The 21,155-nt window shown below is 43.9% G+C and overlaps 1 protein-coding gene across 1 annotated transcript in view; it reads right to left on the bottom strand.

Moving 5' to 3' along the window:
* LOC128660067 (uncharacterized) overlaps nt 1-21,155 on the bottom strand; it is a 279,471-nt gene that overhangs the window by 107,847 nt on the left and 150,469 nt on the right. Inside the window, exons 15-17 of the mRNA XM_053713672.1 lie at nt 20,297-20,434; nt 8,020-8,187; nt 356-478 (exon numbers count right to left, since the gene is read on the bottom strand). Of these exons, the coding sequence (XP_053569647.1) occupies nt 356-478; nt 8,020-8,187; nt 20,297-20,434 (429 nt within the window). The remainder of the gene's footprint in view (nt 1-355; nt 479-8,019; nt 8,188-20,296; nt 20,435-21,155) is intronic.

Below are 21,155 nucleotides of genomic sequence, written 5' to 3'. Positions count from 1 at the left end.
CATCGCTAGTTTATCAGACTTACGGCACTTTATGAACTGCCGGCGGGGTTTATGTAATACCCCGATGTGCGAGGTGAAATTACGGGTGGTGCGGGTTCCCACGATTGCGCTGAAACCTGCGCGTATATTTGATCGCGCCCACAGTTAGCACAAAAACATAAGGATTTTGAAGAATGCCTGGGATATTCATTAGCCTGAATTAAAAATTATTAAATTCAAACCTAAAGAAATATGGGCTGACTTGATGTCCCTTCTTGTTCTCCTCTACCATGAAACTCTCAGATGCAAATAATACTGGGAATGTGAACCACTGACTAACATTTAGCATTATGCATCTACTGCACTAAGGACTTGCCTTGTTTAATTCTCACTCCTTGTTGCACAGTCTTTGCGCCATCTGTAGAAGAGAGAGGAGACATACTTGTGCTTTTTGAGGAACAGCTCAGCGGGGCAGACATCCGGGGAGATCCACTTCCACCTAGGTGAGAAGAACTAGGCTATGAGCCAATAGATTACAAACCACAGTAGAATTTGTTTGACGTAGAATGGTGCTGAGCACAGATCCCTGGCTCAGATCCCAGGTTTGTCGCACCTATGACCCCCATTAAAGCCATACTGAGCTGTACCCAGAATGCCATGCCATCTCCACATTTACTGCAATCACTGGCATAACTTCCTGTCTGGTTGACAAGACCTTTTCTTCACCCCACAAACAATGTAATATTAAAGGGACACTGAACCCAAAATTTTTCTTTCGTGATTCAGAAAGAGCATGCAATTTTAAGCAACTTTCTAATTTACTCCTATTATCAATGTTTCTTCGTTCTCTTGCTATCTTTATATAAAAAAGAAGGCATCTGAGCTTTTTTCTTGGTTCAGAACTCTGGACAGCAGTTTTTGATTGGTGGATGAATTTATCCACCAATCAGCAAGGACAACCTAGGTTGTTTACCAAAAATGGGCCGGCATCTAAACTTACATTTCAAATAATGATTGCAAGAGAATGAAGAAAAATTGATAATAGGAGTAAATTAGAAAACAGAATTTATGTTTACCTGATAAATTACTTTCTCCAACGGTGTGTCCGGTCCACGGCGTCATCCTTACTTGTGGGATATTCTCTTCCCCAACAGGAAATGGCAAAGAGCCCAGCAAAGCTGGTCACATGATCCCTCCTAGGCTCCGCCTACCCCAGTCATTCGACCGACGTTAAGGAGGAATATTTGCATAGGAGAAACCATATGGTACCGTGGTGACTGTAGTTAAAGAAAATAAATTATCAGACCTGATTAAAAAAACCAGGGCGGGCCGTGGACCGGACACACCGTTGGAGAAAGTAATTTATCAGGTAAACATAAATTCTGTTTTCTCCAACATAGGTGTGTCCGGTCCACGGCGTCATCCTTACTTGTGGGAACCAATACCAAAGCTTTAGGACACGGATGAAGGGAGGGAGCAAATCAGGTCACCTAAATGGAAGGCACCACGGCTTGCAAAACCTTTCTCCCAAAAATAGCCTCAGAAGAAGCAAAAGTATCAAACTTGTAAAATTTGGTAAAAGTGTGCAGTGAAGACCAAGTCGCTGCCCTACATATCTGATCAACAGAAGCCTCGTTCTTGAAGGCCCATGTGGAAGCCACAGCCCTAGTGGAATGAGCTGTGATTCTTTCGGGAGGCTGCCGTCCGGCAGTCTCGTAAGCCAATCTGATGATGCTTTTAATCCAAAAAGAGAGAGAGGTAGAAGTTGCTTTTTGACCTCTCCTTTTACCGGAATAAACAACAAACAAGGAAGATGTTTGTCTAAAATCCTTTGTAGCATCTAAATAGAATTTTAGAGCGCGAACAACATCCAAATTGTGCAACAAACGTTCCTTCTTTGAAACTGGTTTCGGACACAGAGAAGGTACGATAATCTCCTGGTTAATGTTTTTGTTAGAAACAACTTTTGGAAGAAAACCAGGTTTAGTACGTAAAACCACCTTATCTGCGTGGAACACCAGATAAGGAGGAGAACACTGCAGAGCAGATAATTCTGAAACTCTTCTAGCAGAAGAAATTGCAACTAAAAACAAAACTTTCCAAGATAATAACTTAATATCAACGGAATGTAAGGGTTCAAACGGAACCCCCTGAAGAACTGAAAGAACTAAATTGAGACTCCAAGGAGGAGTCAAAGGTTTGTAAACAGGCTTAATTCTAACCAGAGCCTGAACAAAGGCTTGAACATCTGGCACAGCAGCCAGCTTTTTGTGAAGTAACACCGACAAGGCAGAAATCTGTCCCTTCAGGGAACTTGCAGATAATCCTTTTTCCAATCCTTCTTGAAGGAAGGATAGAATCCTAGGAATCTTAACCTTGTCCCAAGGGAATCCTTTAGATTCACACCAACAGATATATTTTTTCCAAATTTTGTGGTAAATTTTTCTAGTTACAGGCTTTCTGGCCTGAACAAGAGTATCGATAACAGAATCTGAGAACCCTCGCTTCGATAAAATCAAGCGTTCAATCTCCAAGCAGTCAGCTGGAGTGAAACCAGATTCGGATGTTCGAACGGACCCTGAACAAGAAGGTCTCGTCTCAAAGGTAGCTTCCAAGGTGGAGCCGATGACATATTCACCAGATCTGCATACCAAGTCCTGCGTGGCCACGCAGGAGCTATCAAGATCACCGACGCCCTCTCCTGATTGATCCTGGCTACCAGCCTGGGGATGAGAGGAAACGGCGGGAACACATAAGCTAGTTTGAAGGTCCAAGGTGCTACTAGTGCATCCACTAGAGCCGCCTTGGGATCCCTGGATCTGGACCCGTAGCAAGGAACTTTGAAGTTCTGACGAGAGGCCATCAGATCCATGTCTGGAATGCCCCACAGCTGAGTGACTTGGGCAAAGATTTCCGGATGGAGTTCCCACTCCCCCGGATGCAATGTCTGACGACTCAGAAAATCCGCTTCCCAATTTTCCACTCCTGGGATGTGGATAGCAGACAGGTGGCAGGAGTGAGACTCCGCCCATAGAATGATTTTGGTCACTTCTTCCATCGCTAGGGAACTCCTTGTTCCCCCCTGATGGTTGATGTACGCAACAGTTGTCATGTTGTCTGATTGAAACCGTATGAACTTGGCCCTCGCTAGCTGAGGCCAAGCCTTGAGAGCATTGAATATCGCTCTCAGTTCCAGAATATTTATCGGTAGAAGAGATTCTTCCCGAGACCAAAGACCCTGAGCTTTCAGGGATCCCCAGACCGCGCCCCAGCCCATCAGACTGGCGTCGGTCGTGACAATGACCCACTCTGGTCTGCGGAATGTCATCCCTTGTGACAGGTTGTCCAGGGACAGCCACCAACGGAGTGAGTCTCTGGTCCTCTGATTTACTTGTATCTTCGGAGACAAGTCTGTATAGTCCCCATTCCACTGACTGAGCATGCACAGTTGTAATGGTCTTAGATGAATGTGCGCAAAAGGAACTATGTCCATTGCCGCTACCATCAACCCGATCACTTCCATGCACTGAGCTATGGAAGGAAGAGGAACGGAATGAAGTATCCGACAAGAGTCTAGAAGTTTTGTTTTTCTGGCCTCTGTCAGAAAAATCCTCATTTCTAAGGAGTCTATTATTGTTCCCAAGAAGGGAACCCTTGTTGACGGAGATAGAGAACTCTTTTCCACGTTCACTTTCCATCCGTGAGATCTGAGAAAGGCCAGGACAATGTCCGTGTGAGCCTTTGCTTGAGGAAGGGACGACGCTTGAATCAGAATGTCGTCCAAGTAAGGTACTACAGCAATGCCCCTTGGTCTTAGCACAGCTAGAAGGGACCCTAGTACCTTTGTGAAAATCCTTGGAGCAGTGGCTAATCCGAAAGGAAGCGCCACGAACTGGTAATGTTTGTCCAGGAATGCGAACCTTAGGAACCGATGATGTTCCTTGTGGATAGGAATATGTAGATACGCATCCTTTAAATCCACCGTGGTCATGAATTGACCTTCCTGGATGGAAGGAAGAATAGTTCGAATGGTTTCCATCTTGAACGATGGAACCTTGAGAAACTTGTTTAAGATCTTGAGATCTAAGATTGGTCTGAACGTTCCCTCTTTTTTGGGAACTATGAACAGATTGGAGTAGAACCCCATCCCTTGTTCTCTTAATGGAACAGGATGAATCACTCCCATTTTTAACAGGTCTTCTACACAATGTAAGAATGCCTGTCTTTTTATGTGGTCTGAAAACAACTGAGACCTGTGGAACCTCCCCCTTGGGGGAAGTCCCTTGAATTCCAGAAGATAACCTTGGGAGACTATTTCTAGCGCCCAAGGATCCAGAACATCTCTTGCCCAAGCCTGAGCGAAGAGAGAGAGTCTGCCCCCCACCAGATCCGGTCCCGGATCGGGGGCCAACATTTCATGCTGTCTTGGTAGCAGTGGCAGGTTTCTTGGCCTGCTTTCCCTTGTTCCAGCCTTGCATTGGTCTCCAAGCTGGCTTGGCTTGAGAAGTATTACCCTCTTGCTTAGAGGACGTAGCACCTTGGGCTGGTCCGTTTCTACGAAAGGGACGAAAATTAGGTTTATTTTTGGCCTTGAAAGGCCGATCCTGAGGAAGGGCGTGGCCCTTACCCCCAGTGATATCAGAGATAATCTCTTTCAAGTCAGGGCCAAACAGCGTTTTCCCCTTGAAAGGAATGTTAAGTAGCTTGTTCTTGGAAGACGCATCAGCCGACCAAGATTTCAACCAAAGCGCTCTGCGCGCCACAATAGCAAACCCAGAATTCTTAGCCGCTAACCTAGCCAATTGCAAAGTGGCGTCTAGGGTGAAAGAATTAGCCAATTTGAGAGCATTGATTCTGTCCATAATCTCCTCAAAAGGAGGAGAATCACTATCGACCGCCTTTATCAGCTCATCGAACCAGAAACATGCGGCTGTAGCGACAGGGACAATGCATGAAATTGGTTGTAGAAGGTAACCTTGCTGAACAAACATCTTTTTAAGCAAACCTTCTAATTTTTTATCCATAGGATCTTTGAAAGCACAACTATCCTCTATGGGTATAGTGGTGCGTTTGTTTAAAGTGGAAACCGCTCCCTCGACCTTGGGGACTGTCTGCCATAAGTCCTTTCTGGGGTCGACCATAGGAAACAATTTTTTAAATATGGGGGGAGGGACGAAAGGAATACCGGGCCTTTCCCATTCTTTATTAACAATGTCCGCCACCCGCTTGGGTATAGGAAAAGCTTCTGGGAGCCCCGGCACCTCTAGGAACTTGTCCATTTTACATAGTTTCTCTGGGATGACCAACTTGTCACAATCATCCAGAGTGGATAATACCTCCTTAAGCAGAATGCGGAGATGTTCCAACTTAAATTTAAATGCAATCACATCAGGTTCAGCTTGTTGAGAAATGTTCCCTGAATCAGTAATTTCTCCCTCAGACAAAACCTCCCTGGCCCCATCAGACTGGGTTAGGGGCCCTTCAGAAATATTATTATCAGCGTCGTCATGCTCTTCAGTATCTAAAACAGAGCAGTCGCGCTTACGCTGATAAGTGTTCATTTTGGCTAAAATGTTTTTGACAGAATTATCCATTACAGCCGTTAATTGTTGCATAGTAAGGAGTATTGGCGCGCTAGATGTACTAGGGGCCTCCTGAGTGGGCAAGACTCGTGTAGACGAAGGAGGGAATGATGCAGTACCATGCTTACTCCCCTCACTTGAGGAATCATCTTGGGCATCATTGTCACATAAATCACATTTATTTAAATGAATAGGAATTCTGGCTTCCCCACATTCAGAACACAGTCTATCTGGAGACATGTTAAACAGGCATAAACTTGATAACAAAGTACAAAAAACGTTTTAAAATAAAACCGTTACTGTCACTTTAAATTTTAAACTGAACACACTTTATTACTGCAATTGCGAAAAAACATGAAGGAATTGTTCAAAATTCACCAAATTTTCACCACAGTGTCTTAAAGCCTTAAAAGTATTGCACACCAAATTTGGAAGCTTTAACCCTTAAAATAACGGAACCGGAGCCGTTTTGAACTTTAACCCCTTTACAGTCCCTGGTATCTGCTTTGCTGAGACCCAACCAAGCCCAAAGGGGAATACGATACCAAATGACGCCTTCAGAAAGTCTTTTCTAAGTATCAGAGCTCCTCTCACATGCGACTGCATGCCATGCCTCTCAAAAACAAGTGCGCAACACCGGCGCGAAAATGAGGCTCTGCTTATGCTTTGGGAAAGCCCCTAAAGAATAAGGTGTCTAAAACAGTGCCTGCCGATATTATTATATCAAAATACCCAGATAAAATGATTCCTCAAGGCTAAATATGTGTTAATAATGAATCGATTTAGCCCAGAAAAAGTCTACAGTCTTAATAAGCCCTTGTGAAGCCCTTATTTACGATCGTAATAAACATGGCTTACCGGATCCCATAGGGAAAATGACAGCTTCCAGCATTACATCGTCCTGTTAGAATGTGTCATACCTCAAGCAGCAAGAGACTGCTCACTGTTCCCCCAACTGAAGTTAATTGCTCTCAACAGTCCTGTGTGGAACAGCCATGGATTTTAGTGACGGTTGCTAAAATCATTTTCCTCATACAAACAGAAATCTTCATCTCTTTTCTGTTTCTGAGTAAATAGTACATACCAGCACTATTTCAAAATAACAAACTCTTGATTGAATAATAAAAACTACAGTTAAACACTAAAAAACTCTAAGCCATCTCCGTGGAGATGTTGCCTGTACAACGGCAAAGAGAATGACTGGGGTAGGCGGAGCCTAGGAGGGATCATGTGACCAGCTTTGCTGGGCTCTTTGCCATTTCCTGTTGGGGAAGAGAATATCCCACAAGTAAGGATGACGCCGTGGACCGGACACACCTATGTTGGAGAAAGTTGCTTAAAATTTCATGCTCTATCTGAATCACAAAAGAAAACAATTGGGTTCAGTGTCCCTTTAAGAAGTTTTTTGTGTAGCAGAGAGCTTCAGACAAGGCACAAAGCTCTGACGGGCTCACAGACTTGGTTTTGGAGGGTTGCTGGGGATATAATATTGTCTGATGTATTTTAGCCCATAACTGGCAAACTAGATTCTGATCCAAGGTGAGTTGAGGTTTACACCCAGTCTAAAGGCGTTTGTGCTTGACACAAGGATAATATATAAATATAAAATGGCAGAAAGGGATTGTTAGGTCAGACTGGTGAAGTATAATGAGTAACACAATAGAGGAAGATATGGAGTAGAACAAAGTATTATTGTGTTAGACTAAGCAGCGTGCACATTTTTCCGTAACTGCTTCGCTATATATCACAACTTTTTATAGTGTTTATTTAAATTTCAATAATGTTTAATTGTTTTTTTTTTGTATAATTGACCTGGGATTAAAGATAGATAATCCCTTTATTACCTATTCCTCAGTTTTGTATAACCAACAATGTAATATTAATATATTTTTTATCTCTGTGATTACCTTGTATCTAAGCCTCTGCAGACTTCCCCCTTATCTCAGTTCTTTTGACAGACTTGCATTTTAGACAATCAGTGCCCTCTCATAAGTATCTCCACAGTAGTGAGCACAATGTCATCTATATGGCACATATGAACTAGCAGTGTCTAGTTGTGAAAAACTGTCAAAAAGTACCAAGATAAGAGGCAGCCTTCAACGTCCTAGAAATCAGTTTGATCCTGTCTAGGATTAGCTTTCAACAAATAATACCAAAAGAACAAAGCAAATTTGATGATAAAAGTAAATAAGCAAGTTGTTTAAAATTGCATGCCCTATCTGTATCATGAAAGTTTAATATTGACTTGACTGTCCCTTTAAACTGAATAAAAAAGACTAAATATAAAAAGGGGTTTGCTGGGACATGCATCTGATCTACTTGTTCAAACAGCTGGCATTAAGGGTTTGATGGGCATTCTCTGTCAATTAAAAATGTAAATATATGCAACCAGCACACCATACAAGCAACCACATGTCTGACATTTTACATATATGCACTTGGTCACATCAGACCTCACCTTCAAAACAAGCCCTTGTAATGGGACTCTCTGGCGTGTGGGACACCCGAGCCCCTGGGCTGTGTAAAATGTTTCCTGTATTGTGGGGGGAAGACCTGCTCTTCGTGAAGTGACTCTCTGGCCACGCACCCCGGTAGCTGTGGGCTGGACTGCGCATGGGAGATTTCTCTGCGGACAAAAGTAAGACACCATCAATCAGGTACAACAGCCGGGCACAGCCTTTATGGTGAAAGTAGATAAAAGGCCACTTAAACCATCAACAAAGTCTAAACTTTATTTGTGCTGTAGAATTCATACATTGTAGACAAAAATAAAAGAACACCCCTCAGAACGGCTGAACTTTTACTAAACTTAAAGGGACATTGAACACAAGATTTTTATTTGCATAAATGTTTTGTAGATCCATTTATATAGCCCATCTAGGAGTGTTTTTGTAAAAAAAAACAAATTATGCTACACCTGATAATTTTCTTTTCTTCTGACGGTAAGAGTCCACAGCTGCATTCATTACTTGTGGGAATTCAGAACCTGGCCACCAGGAGAAGGCAAAGACACCCCAGCCAAAGGCTTCAAATACCTTCCCTCATCCCCCAGTCATTCTGCCAAGGGAACAAGGAACAGTAGAAGAAATATCAGGGTGAAAAAAATGTGCCAGAAGAACAAAAATTTACTGCCGCCCTATAAATAAGCACGGGCAGGAGCTGTGGACTCTTCCCGTCAGAAGAAAAGAAAATTATCAGGTAAGCATAATTTATGTTTTTCTTCTTAAACGTGAAGAGTCCACAGCTGCATTCATTACTTGAGGAAATCAATACCCAAGCTATAGAGGACACTGAATTCAAACAAAGGGTGGGTACAAAAACATAATTTATGCTTACCTGATAAATTTATTTCTCTTGTAGTGTATTCAGTCCACGGATCATCCATTACTTATGGGAATATATTCTCTTCCCAACAGGAAATTGCAAGAGGATCACCCAAGCAGAGCTGCTACATAGCTCCTCCTCTCACATGTCATATTCAGTCATTCGACCAAAACAAGACGAGAAAGGAGGAACCATAGGGTGCAGTGGTGACTGAAGTATTAATTAAAATTTAGATCTGCCTTAAAAAGACAGGGCGGGCCGTGGACTGAATACACTACAAGAGAAATAAATTTATCAGGTAAGCATAAATTATGTTTTCTCTTGTTAAGTGTATTCAGTCCACGGATCATCCATTACTTATGGGATACCAATACCAAAGCTAAGTGCACGGTAGATGGGAGGGACAAGGCAGGCACTTAAACGGAAGGAACCACTGCCTGTAGAACCTTTCTCCCAAAAACAGCCTCCGAAGAAGCAAAAGTGTCAAATTTGTAAAATTTTGAAAAAGTGTGAAGCGAAGACCAAGTCGCAGCCTTGCAAATCTGTTCAACAGAGGCCTCATTCTTAAAGGCCCAGGTGGAAGCCACAGCTCTAGTGGAATGAGCTGTAATTATTTCAGGGGGCTGCTGTCCAGCAGTCTCATAGGCTAAACGTATTATGCTACGAAGCCAAAAGGAGAGAGAGGTTGCCGAAGCTTTTTGACCTCTCCTCTGTCCAGAGTAAATGACAAACAGGGAAGAAGTTTGACGAAAATCTTTAGTTGCCTGTAAATAGAATTTCAGGGCACGGACTACGTCCAGATTATGCAACAGTCGTTCCTTCCTTGAAGAAGGATTAGGACATAATGACGGAACAACAATCTCCTGATTGATATTCCTGTTAGAGACTACCTTAGGTAAAAACCCAGGTTTAGTACGCAGAACTACCTTGTCTGAATGGAAAATCAGATAAGGAGAATCACAGTGTAAGGCAGACAAATCCGAGACTCTTCGAGCCGAGGAAATAGCCATCAAAAATAGAACTTTCCAAGATAAAAGTTTAATATCAACGGAATGAAGGGGTTCAAACGGAACTCCTTGAAGAACTTTAAGAACCAAGTTTAAGCTCCACGGAGGAGCAACAGCTTTAAATACAGGCTTAATCCTAGCTAAAGCTTGACAAAAGGCCTGGACGTCTGGAACTTCTGCCAGACGCTTGTGCAAAAGAATAGACAGAGCAGAAATCTGTCCCTTTAAAGAACTAGCTGATACGCCTTTTTCCAAGCCCTCTTGGAGAAAAGACAATATCCTCGGAATCCTAACCTTACTCCACGAGTAACTCTTGGATTCGCACCAATACAGGTATTTACGCCATATCTTATGGTAGATTTTTCTGGTAACAGGCTTTCGTGCCTGTATCAAAGTATCAATAACTGACTCGGAGAAGCCACGCTTTGATAGGATCAAGCGTTCAATCTCCACGCAGTCAGCCTCAGAGAAATTAGATTTGGATGATTGAAGGGACCTTGTATTAGAAGGTCTTTCCTCAAAGGTAGAGTCCATGGAGGACAGGACGACATGACCACTAGGTCTGCATACCAGGTCCTGCGTGGCCACGCAGGCGCTATCAGAATCACCGATGCTCTCTCCTGTTTGATCTTGGCAATCAGTCGAGGGAGCAGAGGAAACGGTGGAAACACATAAGCCATGTTGAAAAACCAAGGAGCTGCTAGAGCATCTATCAGCTTCGCTCCCGGGTCCCTGGACCTGGAACCGTAAAGAGGAAGTTTGGCGTTCTGGCGAGACGCCATGAGATCCAGTTCTGGCTTGCCCCAACGATGGACCAGTTGAGCAAATACCTCCGGATGGAGTTCCCACTCCCCCGGATGAAAAGTCTGACGACTTAGAAAGTCCGCCTCCCAGTTCTCCACTCCTGGGATGTGGATCGCTGACAAGTGGCAAGAATGAGACTCTGCCCAGCGAATTATCTTTGAGACTTCCAACATCGCTAGGGAGCTCCTGGTTCCCCCTTGATGGTTGATATAAGCCACAGTCGTGATGTTGTCCGACTGAAATCTGATGAACCTCAGTGTTGCTAGCTGAGGCCAAGCTAGAAGAGCGTTGAATATTGCTCTTAACTCCAGAATATTTATTGGGAGGAGTTTCTCCTCCTGAGTCCACGATCCCTGAGCCTTCAGGGAATTCCAGACTGCGCCCCAGCCTAGGAGGCTGGCATCTGTTGTTACAATCGTCCAATCTGGCCTGCGAAAGGTCATGCCCCTGGACAGATGGACCCGAGATAACCACCAGAGAAGAGAATCTCTGGTCTCTTGATCCAGATTTAGTAGAGGGGACAAATCTGAGTAATCCCCATTCCACTGACTTAGCATGCATAATTGCAGCGGTCTGAGATGCAGGCGCGCAAATGGCACTATGTCCATTACCGCTACCATTAAGCCGATTACTTCCATGCACTGAGCCACTGACGGGCGTGGAATGGAGGACTCGGCAAGCATTTAAGAGTTTTGATAACCTGGCCTCCGTCAGGTAAATTTTCATTTTTACAGAATCTATCAGAGTCCCTAGGAAGGAGACTCTTGTGAGTGGTGATAGAGAACTCTTTTCCACGTTCACCTTCCACCCATGCGACCTTAGAAATGCCAGAACTATCTCTGTATGAGACTTGGCTATTTGCAAGCTTGTCGCCTGTATCAGGATGTCGTCTAGATACGGAGCCACCGCTATGCCTCGCGGTCTTAGAACCGCCAGAAGAGAGCCCAGCACCTTTGTAAAGATTCTCGGGGCCGTAGCCAACCCGAAGGGAAGAGCTACAAACTGGTAATGCCTGTCTAGGAAGGCAAATCTTAGGAACCGATGATGATCTTTGTGAATCGGTATGTGAAGGTAGGCATCCTTTAAATCCACCGTGGTCATGTACTGACCCTCTTGGATCATGGGTAGGATAGTCCGAATAGTTTCCATTTTGAATGATGGAACTCTCAGGAATTTGTTTAAAATCTTTAGGTCCAAAATTGGCCTGAAGGTACCCTCTTTCTTGGGAACCATGAACAGATTTGAATAAAATCCCTGTCCTTGTTCCGTCCGCGGAACTGGGTGGATCACTCCCATTACTAGGAGGTCTTGTACGCAACATAGGAATGCCTCTGTCTTTATTTGGTTTTCTGATAACCTTGAAAGATGAAATCTCCCTAGAGGAGGAGAAGCCTTGAAGTCCAGAAGATATCCCTGAGATATGATCTCCAACGCCCAGGGATCCTGGACATCTCTTGCCCACGCCTGGGCGAAGAGAGAAAGTCTGCCCCCCACTAGATCTGTTTCCGGATAGGGGGCCATCCCTTCATGCTGTCTTATGGGCAGCAGCAGGTTTTCTGGCCTGCTTGCCCTTGTTCCAGGACTGGTTAGTTTTCCAGGCCTGTCTGTAACGAGCAACGGTTCCTTCCTGTTTTGGGGCGGAGGAAGTTGACGTTGCTCCTGCCTTGAAGTTTCGAAAGGCATGAAAATTAGACTGTTTGGCCTTTGATTTGGCCTTGTCCTGAGGAAGGGTATGACCCTTACCTCCCGTAATGTCAGCGATAATTTCTTTCAAGCCGGGCCCGAATAAGGTTTGCCCCTTGAAAGGAATATTAAGTAAGATTTAGAAGTCCCATCAGCTGACCAGGATTTAAGCCATAACGCTCTGCGCGCTTGAATGGCAAAACCGGAATTCTTAGCCGTTAGTTTAGTTAGATGTACAATGGCATCAGAAACAAATGCATTAGCTAGCTTAAGTGCTTTAAGCTTGTCCATAATTTCATCCAATGGAGCTGAGTGAATGGCCTCTTCTAGAGACTCAAACCAAAATGCCGCAGCAGCAGTGACAGGCGCAATGCATGCAAGGGGCTGTAAGATAAAACCTTGTTGAACAAACATTTTCTTAAGGTAACCCTCCAATTTTTTATCCATTGGATCTGAAAAAGCACAACTATCTTCCACCGGGATAGTGGTACGCTTAGCTAAAGTAGAAACTGCTCCCTCCACCTTAGGGACCGTCTGCCATAAGTCCCGTGTAGTGGCGTCTATTGGAAACATTTTTCTAAATATAGGAGGTGGGGAAAAGGGCACACCAGGTCTATCCCACTCCTTGCTAATAATTTCTGTAAGCCTTTTAGGTATAGGAAAAACGTCGGTACACACCGGTACTGCATAGTATCTATCCAGCCTACATAATTTCTCTGGAATTGCAACTGTGTTACAGTCATTCAGAGCCGCTAAAACCTCCCCTAGCAATACACGGAGGTTCTCAAGCTTAAATTTAAAATTAGAGATCTCTGAATCCGGTTTCCCTGGATCAGATCCGTCACCTACAGAATGAAGCTCTCCGTCCTCATGTTCTGCAAACTGTGACGCAGTATCGGACATGGCTCTTGTAGCACCAGCGCGCTCTATTCTTACCCTAGAACAATCGCGCTTGCCTCTTAATTCTGGCAATTTAGATAATACTTCTGTCATTAGCCATGTCTTGTAAGGTGATTTGTATGGCCGTCCCTGATGCACTTGGCGCCACAATATCACGCGCCTCCTGAGCGGGAGGCGAAGGTACTGACACGTGAGGAGAGTTAGTCGGCATAACTTCCCCCTCGTTGTCTGGTGATAATTCCTTTATAGATAAAGACTGACCTTTATTATTTAAAGTGAAATCAATACATTTAGTACACATGTTTCTGTGGGGCTCCACAGTGGCCTTTAAACATAGTGAACAAACAGATTCATCTGTGTCCGACATGTTTAAACAGACTAGCAATAAGACTAGCAGACTTGGAAAACACTGTAAATAATTTTACAAGTAATAAAGAAAAACGCTACTGTGCCTTTAAGAAGCACAGAAAACTGTCACAGTTGAAATAACAATGAACCAAATCAGTTATAGCAAACAAATTTTCACAGTAAATGTATTAAGTTAGCAGAGCATTGCACCCACTTGCAAATGGATGATTAACCCCTTAAAACCCAAACGGTTTTTATAAGCAAAAAAACGTTTTTTAATACAGTCAATAAACCACTGTCACAGGTCTGCTGTGACTGATTACCTCCCTCAAAATGACTTTTGAAGTCCCTTAAGCTGTCTGGAGACGACCCGGGTCAAGCAGAAGGAAGCAGGCAGACAGAGCCTGAATTTTTTACTGCGTCAAAGAGCGCTAAAATAGGCCCCTCCTACTCAATATTACAATATTGGGAGTTTCAGTTAACTGTTTCTATGCAGAAATATTGTCAGCCATGTGGAAAAATTTTATGCCCCAACAAGTTTTATCACCAATGTACCTTACAACACGATTAAACATGCCAGTAAAATTGTTTTAAACATCCCTTTTTTAATGAGCATGTATCTCTATTTATAAGCCTGATACCAGTCTTCCTACTGCATTTAAGGCTTATAACATCACTTCAGTATTAATAGCATTTTCTCAGTCAAATTCCATTCCTTAGAAGATTACTTTACTGTATATATTTAAATCAGCCTGTTAACAGTCGCTCTCACTGTATTAAAGGCTTTTACTTACATTACATCGGTATCAGCAGTATTTTCTTAGTCAATTCCATTCCTTAGAAAAATAATTTACTGCACATACCTTGTTTGCAGGGTTCCCCGCACGCTATTCCCTTTCTGAAAGTTACCTCACTCCTCAGAATATGCGAGAACAGCCAGTGGATCTTAGTTACTGCCGCTAAGATCATAGAAAACGCAGGCAGATTCTTCTTCCAAATACTACTGCCTGAGAATAAACAACACACTCCGGTGTCATTTTAAAATAACAAACTTTTGATTGAAGAAATAAAACTAAGTATAAAAACACAACAGACCTCTCACAACGTCCTATCTTTTAAGTTGCAAGAGAATGACTGGATATGACATGTGAGGGGAGGAGCTATGTAGCAGCTCTGCTTGGGTGATCCTCTTGCAATTTCCTGTTGGGAAGAGAATATATTCCCATAAGTAATGGATGATCCGTGGACTGAATACACTTAACAAGAGAAAAAGGTGGCTCCTTTGAAAGGCACCACAGCCTGAAATTACTCGACACCGCACAAAAAAACTTAATACGACAAGGGAAAAACCGGGTAACCACTCATCAGTTACGCAACCTGCAAAGCCGTGCTAGAGACCACTCAGACCCAGAGTCTGTTGAGCCAAGGCTTCAGAGGAGTCAGCCCTGCAGCACCACAGAAACATTTCTGACCTAAAACCAAAAAAACCTCTATCAACCCCCAAAAGGGGGGGGGGGGGGAGGGGAACCCATAAGAGATCCGAAGGACCATCCAACCTGGGTTCAAGTCAAACTGGTCAAAAATCCCTATCTACTCCCGAGAGGGAGAATAGAGGACCCCATGAGATATCCAAAGGACCCAATCCAACTACTACTGTCCAGGGAAACAAATTCCTTGAGAGGACAAGAACCAGAAGATAAGTCCATAGTCAGGGGAAAACATCACTAGGATGACCGGAAAGTCACCCTCATATCCCTGACACCGCACCATACCACCATGGTGTTCCAGAAAACCATAAGTTCCCCCTTGCAACCTAGACAAGTTAAAACCTGTCAGGCTAGACAAGCAGAGACAGAAAAACAAAAGAGCTCTCCAAGAGGACACAGAGTCACCTGTGAGCAAAACTTGCAATGACCATCACCAGGCAGCAAAGCTGTCCTGAGCCATCGTGGGACACATCCCTCTGAGAAGAGACGAAAATCTTGACAACAGCTCTCAACCAAAGAGCGTTCCATCCTGGCAGCAGACGCCGCCAGTAGAGAGATGGGCACAAAGAGTCCCCCCATTAAAGGGGAGGACAACTTCAATACCAGCAAACGGTCCGTACTGCAAAAAGCAGACTGATCCCTGTCCTTCCTTCCATGATAACGGTCCCAGCCCAAAGGCTAGTGAAAGACCGAAAACAATAGTTCCAGACTCTTGGAAGAAAAAGGATGGATCTACGAGGAATCAAACCCCCAGGAAAAAACCTGACTGAACTGATAGGCTATCCTGAACCATGACAGGAACCTCATGCTAGGGTCCAAGGACCCTTTACACAGCAGCCTTCTATAAAGAAGGAACCCTCCTCAAGGGAAGAAGTACTCTGACCCACAGCATTCCGATACCAGAATTCAATTCCGTGATTCTAAGAACGCAGGAGAGGGAAAAAAAACCTACGAGGCGAGAAACAAGGAGCCATAGGTCCTTCACAGATACTGAGGTACCTCCCAATCCAGGAGAACAAGTAAAAAACCCTTTCCTTACCTTAGGTGAGAAGAGGAGGATTAGGCAACAGTAACCACCCTACCGATAGAGGCTAAACCCCAATATTGTCAGTAAAGTTGGAACAACTGGAGCCTACAAGAAGCATCACATGTCCCAGCAGACAAGTAGGGATCCGTCGGAAAACCTCAAACTGAAGCCTCAGGCTGAGCTAAATCTCCCATGAGAGCCAGAAACCCCTGCGCGCTCCAAAGAGAAACGAGGGAGAACCAAACCCTAGGGTTAAGCAGGAGCGTCCATATCTGTTCCCGGCAATAGACATGGTCCTAAGCCGGAGTCCTCGAAAAACGGAACCAATCTGAAGACCTAAAGCTCCTGAGGAACCCATAAGCTGCCTCCTATGGTTAGTAGTGAACCCAGAGAGCCTTCTGCCATCTAAATCCTTAGATGAAAGAACCTAGCAACATCCACAAACCCAAGAGTCGGAAAAGGACTCCCTGTCGGTTTAAAAAAAAGGGCAACCAGCACCCCTGGATCGCAAGGTAATCCATGTAGACAGGCCTAACAGCCTGACCCACACACTGGAGAATAGAAATGGTCAATTTTCAGACCCAGGTGAAAAGACTGCAACTGACCCCAGACCTCCTACCCTTAAGCCTGAAGGGCTAGATCTGCAATAAGATCGACAGATAGCATCCGAGAGTCTAAAGACCCTGGTATGACAAGGGGCTGTTCTTATCTTGAGAAGACGACAGTCTCCATAGATCCTTGCAGGATCGGTCTCCCGACATCCTGGAAATGGAACAACAATGGGAGCCTCGCAGCTCCTGGTAGAAAGGCAGGGAGGCCCCTGCACGTTACGTACTAGAGCAAACGAAACACTGGAAAAAAAACGAAGGACGTGCCTGCACTTCCAGAACAAATGACCCAACCCAAGACGGGAGGGAAGGAAACATTGCAACCGCAAAAGGAATGCGACTAGGCCACAGAGTCGTCATCCAGAGATACCGCAAGTGAAGACGAAAATCGTCCACTAGATACTAGACCTCTGGGAGTCAATCCAGATTCCAAAGGAATAGAAACCTACGGTTCTGAGTCCCCAGGGACCCTAGGAACCATGATGACGTCTGAAAAAGTCGGTCACGCATCTTAAACAATATTGCCAGAAAGTACCAACTTATATCGGAGCTCACAACTTTCCTACCGGAAGTGTTGGATCTACGCCCCAGGCCCCATACCTTATAGTAGGATCTGAGCCCGGAGTCCGTAACACTGGGCCATAAGAGCCTTTTTTTTTTTTTTTTTTTTAAATCCGACAGGATAATCAGCACCACGAGGGTGACATGAACCCAAGAAAACAGTAGACATTGCTCGACCAGTATCTGCCTGGTACAAGAACACTCCAGAACGGTCTAAGGTCCAAGAAAAATCGACCCGAAGGTTCGATAATATACACTAGAAAACATAACCTTGGTCTTAACCAAAGTGCGCAACTTCCGAGGAAGTGTCCATGCGACCACAAAATCGCATCGTATCAGTTCCAGAGAAAAAACGTTCCCAACGGAGGTTATATCAAACGTGAGCTTATACAAATAAATCAAATACATCCTATCCAGATTAAACACAAAAGTAAGGAAGCACAGGTCGGTGAACACCCAAGGAGAAGGTTACGCCAACCGGATCAGCCTTCACCCAAGCTCAGAACTGGAACCGATACATAAAAGAAAGAAAAACGGAGACGTCAAGGAGATTAGCTTCATCCCCAAACGTCTAACCCAGTTTGCCTTTCGACATCCAAGGCCTCGGATCCCTCGGCCCACTAGGACTGGGATCCTCCAGCAACGCCAAAACATGACTTAGAAGGACACGAAGACGTGCCAACCTGAAGACTCAGAGGCCCCGCTTCCCCAGGAGGCCGAACTGAATCAGGCAATCCCCCACATAACGGGCCCTGGTTGACAGAACACAGTATCTTAAAAAACAGATGAACTAAGGCCGCAGATATGGCCATGCGGAACTGTGCCGTAACCTCTGGAGGAAACAGGCCACCTTCCAGAGAAGGAGTAAAGACCAAAGGGACACCTGCTTGCGTAGCAAAGGAAGGTTCTGGGACACGCGCGAAAACCCACGAGCAGACTCTCTCTGTCGCCACACAATCAGCATACAGACGTGAAAAACAAAGTAATCGCACCCGGTCACGAGGTGCACCGTGCAAGTCATAAAAGAGCGTGCAAATCTAAAGATCGCGCCAAATAACGACAAAGCCGTTAATGTTCGGAAAAGCCATAAGCCTAAAGTATCACTACACATCAGCAGATAGAGCCACATAAAAAACATGATTAAAGTTCTCCCTGTTCAATAACCCCCCTTAGGAGATATTAACACATGATTCATATTTTAATATAAAAGGCGTCCCACTGGGACCCTACCTTCACGTTAACATCACATTCACATAATGAAGTAAAATGAAACAATCTTACCGGAATCTACGCCATGGAAAAGGAAATATATATAAACAAGGAAATAAAGATATCTCACACCAGCACTCTTAGTCCAATATGTTTTACTTAATAACCGATAGTTTACAATTTCTTAAACCTATCTACTGTGCACAGTGAACAAAACTAATATTAGGCAGACCATATATAACAGGTAAATACTCCCTATTATCATGCAATGGTATATTGAAACAAAAAAAGTGATGTAAAGAAAATATAATTAGAACATAAAATACTGAGGAGAAATACTCGCAATCAAAACTACAAATAATGATGAATCATAAAGTTCATGAGATAGAGTTCAGCATAATTATACTTATCGTTGGCCAACGTTCATGCTGTATAGTAGCTGTCCTTCAAATAGCAAGTTATCCCATGAACCGGTCATCAGATATATATCCACTTAATTTGTAATCCGCCTGTAGATTTTCTTTCCGTAAGAAGCTGTTTCTTCTCTGTAGAAAAGTGATCCTGGAGGGCGCTACGTTCCACAGCCGAAGGCCGGTCGATCCCGGCACACACAAGCCGTGGCGTGTGACGTAAGCGTAGCAATACTTCCTCCCTCTACACTCTACTACTGGCTTTTTCGCTGCTTGACAGAAAGTCCTTCCATAGGAGCTAAACACTGCTTGGCTATTCACAGTGATCCAGGCTATTGTGGGCGTTCTCCTCACTCTTGCTCAGATCAAACTGAGCCGTTAGAGCCAAAGCCTACCGCACCTGGTGTTCCCAGGCGGTCTCCCATCCAGGTACTGACCAGGCCTGGCCCTGCTTAACTTCCGAGATCAGACGGGATCTCAAGTGTGACAGATAGTAGCCTCGCTTCTGACATGGACTTGAGTGAACAAAGGCAGGCAGCGAAACTCATCAACGCTGATTGCCAAGGAGCTGTTAATATGAGTCGGGATGGTTTCGCAGAAAGACTCTCCCTGCATCTCCGGACTCTAACCTTCATCCATGTTCTCGCTGAGAGGCTACTTAAAACTCCAGTCCCATTTCGAAGAGTAACACCCTCCATAAGAGACTAACTCGAACTTCTGACACTTCTCTGCCAACCTCCTGTGACGAAAGGCAAAGAATGACTGGTGGAAGAGGGAAGTGGGGGATGTATTTGAAGCCTTTGGCTGGGGTGTCTTTGCCTCCTCCTGGTGGCCAGGTTCTAAATTCCCACAAGTAATGAATGCAGCTGTGGACTCTTCCCGTTTAAGAAGAAAATGTATTGTTTTGCTTATTTTTAAATAACATAATGATTTTCAGACTCCTAACCAAGCCTCAAAGGTTTAGATGCATACTGATGTATACAGATTCCTGCTGCCCCTGTTTGTGTAATCTGTCTTTTCATATGCAGGGGAGGGGGTAGTGTCTGCTGTTCCTGTTTCCCAAGCCCATTTCACTGGGTGCCCAGCCTAACATCAACAGTGCTGAATTGGAAGCTTCTAAGTTTTTAAAAGGTTTTATACTGGATTTTTAGATCAGCATAATCTTCTTTATAGTTGTGTCTATTACAAGCAGTTATATGAAAATTGGAGTATACAATCCCTTTAAATAGTAGTAGAAATAACGGGGTAAAATCTATGGGGTTATGCCATTTAGGAAGCTGATAGTGGTGTAAAGATCGGCCTTAGGTATAATATAAATATGTGAGGTCTGACTACAGTGGGACAGGTTGCCCATAGGCGTAAAGTACCTTGCTTTATTTTCATTTCCACCTTTCTGCACATGGCGCTGGCAGAAGCCCCATAGGCTTTATCAGGGTTAGAGCCTAAAGACAATACATTTGGATGTGGAACCGGCATTGTGGCTGTTGCGTCTATTGCGATCTCAGCTGAAATAAGGGTGATAGAGCTCATCAGAGAAACATTTCACGGCACAGTAAAACAACAATATAACAAGCTACATAATATAAAGAACATTACTATTACTAGTCTGTGGATACCAATAAAAGGGATGTTTTACTTTAACAGACTGTATGAGTTTATGGTGGGCGATGCAGCCTGTAAATCTGTACTAGAGCGTCTATGGTCGAGCCTGAAAGAGCGGCTGAGCAATGGGGAAATTGTATAGATCTCTATAGCCATGTGCTTTAAAAGAAACATTAAATGCAGAACAGAAAAAATAAAGTAAAATGTCCTTTTATTTAGATTTCACGTCAGCTATTGGAATAACATAATTTATGTAAGAACTTACCTGATAAATTAATTTCTTTCATATTAGCAAGAGTCCATGAGCTAGTGACGTATGGGATATACATTCCTACCAGGAGGGGCAAAGTTTCGCAAACCTTAAAATGCCTATAAATACACCCCTCACCACACCCACAATTCAGTTTAACGAATAGCCAAGAAGTGGGGTGATAAGAAAGGAGCGAAAGCATAAAAAAAATAAGGAATTGGAATAATTGTGCTTTATACAAAAAAATCATAACCACCACAAAAAAGGGTGGGCCTCATGGACTCTTGCTAATATGAAAGAAATGAATTTATCAGGTAAGTTCTTACATAAATTATGTTTTCTTTCATGTAATTAGCAAGAGTCCATGAGCTAGT

Source organism: Bombina bombina, chromosome 5, assembly GCF_027579735.1.
Source record: "Bombina bombina isolate aBomBom1 chromosome 5, aBomBom1.pri, whole genome shotgun sequence".
In the NCBI taxonomy this organism is placed as follows: domain Eukaryota; kingdom Metazoa; phylum Chordata; class Amphibia; order Anura; family Bombinatoridae; genus Bombina; species Bombina bombina.
The sequence above is the reverse complement of the archived record's forward strand: the minus strand, read 5'-3'. Positions and strand labels throughout refer to the sequence as shown.